At 41.8% G+C, this 8,170-nt stretch overlaps 2 protein-coding genes across 3 annotated transcripts; both read left to right on the top strand.

The window, feature by feature from the left end:
* The first annotated feature begins 923 nt into the window (after positions 1-923).
* LOC144514963 (uncharacterized) lies at positions 924-3,266 on the top strand. 2 transcript variants are annotated; one of them, XM_078245692.1, is made up of 5 exons: positions 924-1,232; positions 1,363-1,611; positions 1,702-2,067; positions 2,242-2,358; positions 2,438-3,266. In XM_078245692.1, the coding sequence occupies exons 1-5, from the start codon at positions 1,139-1,141 to the stop codon at positions 2,542-2,544; spliced, it is 933 nt and encodes a 310-aa protein (XP_078101818.1). In that variant the 5' UTR covers positions 924-1,138; the 3' UTR covers positions 2,545-3,266. The 2 variants fall into 2 exon arrangements, with proteins under 2 accessions (XP_078101818.1, XP_078101817.1); XM_078245691.1 differs by having other exon boundaries at positions 928-1,232; positions 1,363-2,067.
* A 1,440-nt stretch (positions 3,267-4,706) lies between these two features.
* LOC144514962 (uncharacterized) lies at positions 4,707-6,673 on the top strand. Its single transcript, XM_078245690.1, has one exon. The coding sequence runs from the start codon at positions 5,039-5,041 to the stop codon at positions 6,554-6,556; it is 1,518 nt and encodes a 505-aa protein (XP_078101816.1). The 5' UTR covers positions 4,707-5,038; the 3' UTR covers positions 6,557-6,673.
* The last annotated feature ends 1,497 nt before the right edge of the window (positions 6,674-8,170 follow it).

Here is an 8,170-nt window from a genome sequence, read left to right as displayed (position 1 = left end):
CCGTGTACAGTATGTGTGTGTGTTTATAAAGGAAGTGTGTATGTGTGTGTGTGTGTGTGTAAACCATAAATGATAATATTTTGGTGAGGAAAATGTAAACGACAAGAGACAAGCTAAGATTGTTCATGAATATTCAGATAATTTTTTGAGTTTTTATATCTGTGAAGCACTTTGTACACTTGTTTTTGTAATGTTCTTCATACAAGTTTTTTTAAAATATTTTTTTATTGGGGTTTTTAAAATACATGGTGTCATATAAAACCAGGAAATAAATAAATTATATATATATATATATATATCTATCTATCTATCTGATATTTATATATATACTATATATTTATATATACCCATATATAAAAATATTTATATATATATATATATATATATATATATCTCTATCTCTCTCTCTCTCTCTCTCTCTCTCTCTCTCTCTATCTATATATAGCACAGAGATTTACAACTCTACTCGTGTAAGCTGCTCTGTGGTTTCCAGGTAAGAGGGCCTCAGGTGGTTCTAAGAAAGGTCTGGGAGAAAGTGGCATTTGCTTCAGATCAGAGAAAAGCAGACAGCAGATCTGCCCTGGATTAGACAACATTACAGAGGTCAGGAAGGTTAATATCATAGATTAGCCAGTAGCAACACTGAGGTGGAATCAACACACCTTTAAAGGAATAAGGCAGTGCTTTAGCCATAACTTTAGAGGAGGTTAATGTACAGTTTTAGTTTGCTTCATCACTGAGCCTTCTATCAGAGGACCAGAGCCATCTGTATTTAGCAAATGTAACAGAAGAACTCTGACAAATGATTACCATGCTGTATTCTGAGTGTATTTAAATAAATAAGTATGGCTGCATGATATTTCCTCTCTTGTTTCATTGACAAAGGTTAAGCATTAGCAAACTGCAGTCTATGGTAAACTGGTGTTTCCAAAACAGTCAAAAACCACGACTTTAGAGTGAGTAAAGGTGAGAGGTGTGAGTACATGCCGTTTAACAAGTGATGTTGTCTGTGGTAAAAAAAAATTTTCAAGACCTAAACTTGGCAGTATACGTCACAGAGAGCACGTGATCGGGTTTCCTTCATATTGAATTTGTTGGTAAGTCAAATGCATCCTTGTCTCTGAAGAGTGGAGACAAAATGCAGATTCTTTTCATTCAGCACGACAATTTGAACACGATGACATCTCCAAAATTTCTCTTCTATCTGACGTGTTTGTTCTTCGTAAAAGTTGGTGAGTTGTATTTTTTGTGACTGCAAGTTTCAATTTGTTGAGCCACTACTCATGACATTAGTTCTGATATTCTGTTATGTTTTTCACGTGTTAATAAGGTACATTTGCTTCGTCTCTCCTATCACTACAGCTCAGACGACTGATCCAAAACTCTCCTCATCTCTTCATCAAGAGAGTAGTTTTGTATCAGCTAAAACTGGGGATAACTTCACTTTGAGATGTTTCTATGAAAGCGATGTTGCTTCAAGGTTTTACTGGTATAAGCAAACTCTGGGACAGAAACCAAAGCTCATCTCTACTTTCTACAAGTATGAAACAAATGGAATATTTCATGATGAATTCAAAAACGATCCACGCTTCACATTGGATACTGAAACAGGTAAATATCACTTGAAGATCACAGATTTGCACGTTTCAGACTCAGCTACCTACTACTGTGCAAGGTATGCATTAGCTATTGAATTTGCAGAGGGAACCTTAGTCGATGTAGAAAGGTCAGGTTTGAACGTCCCAGCTACGGTCCATCAGTCTTCATCTGAGAGCATCCAGCCAGGAGGCTCTGTGACTCTGAACTGTACAGTACACTCTGGGACCTGTGATGGAGAACACAGTGTTTACTGGTTCAAGAACTCTGAAGAATCTCAGCCAGGACTCATTTACACCCATGGAGGCAGGAATGATCAGTGTGAGAGGAAACCCAACACACAAACACACACCTGTGTCTACAAGCTGCCGATGAAGAGTCTGAATCTTTCTCATGCTGGAACCTACTACTGTGCTGTTGCCTCATGTGGACACATTCTGTTTGGAGACGGGACCAAGCTGGAGTTAGAAGGTAAGTTACTTTTCTAGCAGACATCAATTGATAAGTATTAAAGAGTAGAAATTAGCTTCCAGATTTAAGGGTTTGTCTTTGTGGAGTTTTTGTTGCAGCGGAGGTTGTCTCATCTAAACACAGAGTGATATAAAAGCTGCTCTGTAGTGTCTCCTGATGTCCGTCTCTCTACAGATGAGGTGGACTTGGTGTATTTCTTGAGTGGTGCTTTGGCATTCACCACCATCCTGAGTGTTTTACTGGCTTTCTTAATGTGTATGATGAACAACAGAAACCGCTGCCTGTGTGCAGGTTAGTAGTACTGTTTGTATCTACAGCATGTACTCACTGATCATGACATGGCAGTGAGTTTTTCCTTTCTGTTTTTCAGAGTCTCAAGCAAGACTTTCAGAATGCTCTAAAACAAAGATGAACGCATCAAAGACGCAGAGAGACGACACCTGGAGTGAATGTGTGTATTTTAGTGTGAAGCAGTAGAGCTGGCCATGTTTTCTCTCTGTCTCTGTGTAATACATGACACGTGTGTGTCACTTTAATAATGTAATGTAGCCGTTTTGTAAACATGATTTATACATTTCAACTCCGTATTGCTAAAGCCTCATCTTGCAGTAATCTCAATAAACAAGCTTTTCTTAAAAAAGACATGAATCTCACTATATGTCGAAATCATTGTGTGTGCAAATTAATATCGCTCGTTAAAATCTGATGATGCTGTGTTGAGCTACTGTGACACTTTGTATCAGGGCTCTGCAACTAATCCAATTTTGATCGCGATTTCAGCTCCCAATGATCACAAAAATAATGTAACCGAGAAAAACATTTAGCAAGTAAACTCTTTTTATGTCTTGTAATATCTTTTATATTGTTTATTTTAAGGGGAATTCAAAAAGTTCAATAGGAGATGTATTTGTGTGTGTGTGTGTGTGTGTGTGTGTGTGTGTGTGTGTGTGTGTGTGTGTGTCTGACATTCAATAGTAGCCGAGTCTCTGAGCTTTCTGCCGCACTTGAAATATACAGACAGAATATAAATATATGTGTGTGTGTGTGTGTGTGTGTCTGTGTTTTGAGGGGAACTCAAAAAGTTCAACGGGAAAAGTATTTAGGGAAATTTCACAGTTCTTGGTGTTTTCACTGTTGACTTGTATAAGTGTTACACTGTTTTTTAAGTTCAATAAATGCAACATCTTTCCAAAAGTCAATGGGTAAACGTGTTGAATATAATCGTGATTTCAATATTGACCAAACTAATTGTGTGTGTGTGTGTGTGTGTGTGTGTGTGTGTGTGTGTGTGTGTGTGACGAAAATATAAACTGCTACACAAAACCAAACTAACTCAAGCTTTATGTGTATTCTATACCAAAAATGAGTTGGATGAAAACCAGTAAAATCATATTAAGATAAATACAATTCTACTTTAAACTGCTCTGTGGTTTCCAGGTAAGATCACCTCAGATGGTTCTCAGAAGCCACGTTGGAAGGAAGCCACATTTTCACAGAGAGGCATTTAGAGAAGTAAAGAGTACTGCTTCTGTACAGAGCAGAGATGTTGTGGTTGACCTTTTGAGAAGTAAACAACACAGATGAAAGAAACGTCATTGTATTGGGGGGGAGCAGACACTCTCACAGCACCTTTAACGCTCTTATTAACATGTCTCTCAGGGCAGGCAATCATTTCATTTGTTAAGCATTTGATCAGATGTGTCTGTAAATGGTGGTTTTCAATAAATATGTAAATAATGTATGGAATTTTAGGGGACTTTGAGGGGACCGGTGTTAAGATCCAAACCACATCATTATTTTCTACTCTTAACTAGACGGTTTGGAGTCTAAACTAAACTGTCGCCGGACGGTCAACTTTCCTCGGCTAAACTCAACTGCAACGGCGCCTGACTGAAGCGCCCGGCACCTAACTGTAAGTTTGTAGTTTATCATACGGATTGTTGTGCATACATTTTCGTACGACATCATAAGATCCCGTTCATAAGAATGCGTTTCACTGTGATATGTGCTCAATGCAACGGTGTTTGCAGCTGCTTGGAGGATCCCATCACACACAGATACACACACACACACACACACACACACACATCAAATGTAATGCCTTATCTTAGCATGGCTCCATATTTGCCAGACTGCCCGACAACATACCCATTTTACTCATCACTGGCCTGAACAGCGCAGTGACGCTCTTTGTTTGACAGATTTGGACAGAACTGCCAAAACAACATAGAAAGCCTCGGCCTTGCTGTATCTGGGTGTCCCCGCCTTCATGAACCAACAGCAGACACTTAGGATCAAAATGCTTGATTTGCATAGCTTGATTCCCATAAGTAAAAAGTAAAATGGTCCAACAACGGCAAATGTCTAGCATTGTGATCATGAGCGGCAAAACATGACATGACACGATACGTGTGTGTGCGACATTATTATCAGACTCCCACAGTATAACTCCTTTAACAATAGCAGACTCACAATGATCAGTTAAAAAAATTAATTAAATCAATGCAGCACAACAAGAGTTAACATTTGTATTCTAAGCATTCACTTTCTTGCTTACATTACCCAAAATGCAACTCAGTTCATTGTCACCAAGGCAACAGCTGCCTATTATTTACATTCCTATGTTACCCAAAATGCAACTCAGTTCCTTGTCACCAAGGCAACAGCTGCCTATAGGTTGCATCATAGAACTAGAATGCAGTGATGTCACATCCTGTGCATGTGCCTTTCATGTCAACATTCTAAGTGACACATTCTACCTTTACCAGGATCAAAGTTCTCTGTCAGAAGGTTGATTGACAGGCGATCTCTCACTGAGTACTGAGAATCTCATCACGGTTTTACTGTGCTGCGTTGATTATCATCTCTTCAACACCGACAATACAGCTTGCTTCTGTATTTCTGTGCTAAACAGAGAAGTATTTTTCAGCGACAAGCTTTAAGAGAGCAGGACACAAGTTGCAACCAAAACATGGTCCTTCCTCTGGAGTCCTTGGAGAACGACACCATGGCCCTCCACCAGGAACCGACAGTTATGGGTAGCAACCAGGATGAAATGAGTGTGAGCCTTCAGGCCATCACCCAACAGCTTAAGACCCTGCACCACCAAATTCACAAGCGCCAGAGACAGTTCAACGGCTGGGAAAATTTGGAGGAAATGTTCACCGCAGGGAAGGCAGAGGAAAAAGCTGCAAAGAAGAAATGTGACTACCTTCTAAAAGAAGTGAGGGAGCTCAGCGACAAGGTCCAAAATTACAGCACTATTGAGGTTTTGTGTAAAGAAACAAAAACTTCAAATGAGGCGATGGACCTGCAGCGTCAAACTCTGCAACAAACAGTTAGTGATCTCAAAAACCGGCTCAACAACTTTGATGAAGTGAAAGAAGAATATGAGGCCGTGAGACAAGAGCACGAGGAGCTGCAGAGTGAGATTCACTACCTGCAGGAAGAACTCCAAAATGAGACTTGTGTGGACATAATGTGTGCTGCATTAAAACGGCAGACAGAGGCAATGAGCCAGCAAAACGCCGCCCTGCAAAGCCAACTCCTGGAGCTCAAGGAGAGGCATCAGCAATCCTACAACGATGCAAAAGCCGAGAAAGAGGAAGAGATCGAGGCAGTGAAGGCATTAAATGAACACATGAGCGGTGAAAACAACGCCTTGCTGCAGGAACTCCAGGATCTCAAAAAGAAATCAGACAATTTAAACATCTGGCGTGACATGTACAAGGAAACATTGGACCGCATGGACGTTCTGAAGAAAGACAACGATGATTTGAATCAGCAAATCCAAGTCGTGAACGACCAGCTCAGGATTAAAAGACATTTAAAGGACATTTACGTAGAACTGGAAGCTGAAGAGAAAGTCCTGCAGGCACAAAACCGAGCCCTGGGTAAAACCCATTCTGATGTTTTTAATAAGCTTCTGAATGAACGAGACTGGAAGCACAAATACGACGTTCTGAAACAACAGACAGACGCCTTGACGCTCCAGAACAACAAAGCCACGGAGGAAATCCAAAATTTCAATGAAAACCTCAATGTTTTGAATGCCTTTGAGGCGAATTATAAAGCACTGAAGGCAGAGAAAAAAGTTCTCACGAACCAGAACAACACTCTGCAGAAAGAACTTCAGAAGCTGGAGAAAAAGTTCTCCAAAGAAGAAACTCTGGAGGAAAGAAACAACGAGCTGAAGTCAGAGAACAAAGCTGTGAGCCAAGAAAACAGAGCTCTGCAGCTTAAAGTTCAGGAGCTCGGCAACACACTCCGAGGTGAGAGCGTTTGGGCCAACACATACGATTCCCTGAAAGTGGAAAAAAACTCCTTGAACCGGCTGAATAAAGCCCTTCATAAAGAACTACAGAAGGTTACTAAAAAGGCAGACAAAGAAAAAGCTCTGGAGGGGAAGTGGACGGCGATGAGGTTGAAGACAGAGAACAACCGCAGACAACAGGACTCCCTGAAAGAACAAATCAGCACCCAGATGTGATACTGTGGTGTCATATTTTAGTAGCATGGAGTCCCCAACACCAAACACTCTTTCTTAATTTGGCAAATATTCCTAAAACCTTCATTAATCCATGCAGTGATTGCATGGATTTACTCCAAGTCCTCTGGTTCCCTCCCACACCAAAAAAACTTTCTTAACGCAGCCTCCATTCCTAAAAAGTTCATCAATTCCTGCAGTGACTGCATGGGTTTACACAAGGTTTCCTCCCTCAACAATCTTCTTAATTTGGCTATTGATTAATAAAAAAATAAAAAATAAATCAATATACAGTTGTTGTAAGTGTCATGTGTAAATATAAATTAAGTTTCTGAAGTTTTGATCGGTCTCTCCTTATGTACTGTCAGAGGTCGACTTTAACAGCTCAGAAACACACTTAACATTATTTTATCACCTTCATACTTTGTGACTGTTTTCTGTTTGGGGTTTTCGAGTCCCCAGCTGTTGTGAATACATAATAAGTCTAATTACATTAACGGTATTGGGGTATTACGACGGTCTGTTTTTAAGAAGGTCAGAAGAAAATAGACCTAACCACAACCAAAGGCCATCCATCCATCCATCTTCATCCGCTTATCCGGGGTCGGGTCGCGGGGATAGCAGCTCCAGCAGGGGACCCCAAACTTCCCTTTCCCGGGCCACATTAACCAGCTCCGACTGGGGGATCCCGAGGCGTTCCCAGGCCAGGTTAGAGATATAATCCCTCCACCTAAAAAACCATTTTGGCCGCTTGTACCCTGGATCTTGTTCTTTCGGTCATGACTCAGCCTTCATGACCATAGGTGAGGGTAGGAACAAAAACTGACCGGTAGATTGAGAGCTTTGCCTTCTGGCTCAGGTGCGATAAATTGAATGTAATACCGCACCTGCTGTGCCGATTCTCCGACCAATCTCCCGCTCCATTGTTCCCCTCACTCGCGAACAAGACCCCAAGGTACTTGAACTCCTTCACTTGGGGTAAGGACTCAGTCCCTACCTGGAGAAGGCACTCCATCGGTTTCCTGCTGAGAACCATGGCCTCCGATTTAGAGGTGCTGATCCTCATCCCAGCCGCTTCACACTCGGCTGCGAACCGATCCAGTGAGTGCTGAAGGTCACAGGCCGATGATGCCATCAGGACCACATCATCTGCAAAAAGCAGCGATGAGATCCCCAGCCCACCGAACTGCAACCCCTCTCCACCCCGACTACGCCTCGATATCCTGTCCATAAATACTACAAACAGGATTGGTGACAAAGCGCAGCCCTGGCGGAGGCCAACTCTCACCTGAAACGAGTCCGACTTACTGCCGAGAACCCGGACACAGCTCTCGCTTTGAAGAGGCGTGTCAACCAAGACAACCCCTCCACACCCAGAGCTTTAAGCATTTCTGGACGGATCTCATCAATTCCTGGGGCTTTGCCACTGTGGAGTTGTTTAACTACCTCAGCAACCTTCACCAGGGAAATTGATGCCAATCCCCCCTCATCCTCCAGCTCTGCCTCTACCATAGAGGGCGTATTAGTCGGATTTAGGAGTTCCTCAAAGTGCTCCTTCCACCGCCCTATTACCTCCTCAGTTAAGGTCAACAGCGTCCCATCCTTACTGTACACAGC

Source organism: Sander vitreus, unplaced genomic scaffold, assembly GCF_031162955.1.
Source record: "Sander vitreus isolate 19-12246 unplaced genomic scaffold, sanVit1 ctg816_0, whole genome shotgun sequence".
Classification (NCBI taxonomy): Eukaryota; Metazoa; Chordata; class Actinopteri; order Perciformes; family Percidae; genus Sander; species Sander vitreus.
This window is presented reverse-complemented; position numbering and strand designations above follow the sequence as displayed.

What these genes read in the sequence shown, in the direction of transcription:
- LOC144514963 (XM_078245691.1), top strand. Translation starts at nt 1,139, where the DNA reads ATGCAGATTCTTTTCATTCAGCACGACAATTTGAACACGATGACATCT. An exon ending in TTTGTTCTTCGTAAAAGTTG is followed by an intron (nt 1,233 to 1,362) that starts GTGAGTTGTATT and finishes CTATCACTACAG; the next exon opens with CTCAGACGACTGATCCAAAA. An exon ending in GACCAAGCTGGAGTTAGAAG is followed by an intron (nt 2,068 to 2,241) that starts GTAAGTTACTTT and finishes GTCTCTCTACAG; the next exon opens with ATGAGGTGGACTTGGTGTAT.
- LOC144514962 (XM_078245690.1), top strand. Translation starts at nt 5,039, where the DNA reads ATGGTCCTTCCTCTGGAGTCCTTGGAGAACGACACCATGGCCCTCCAC.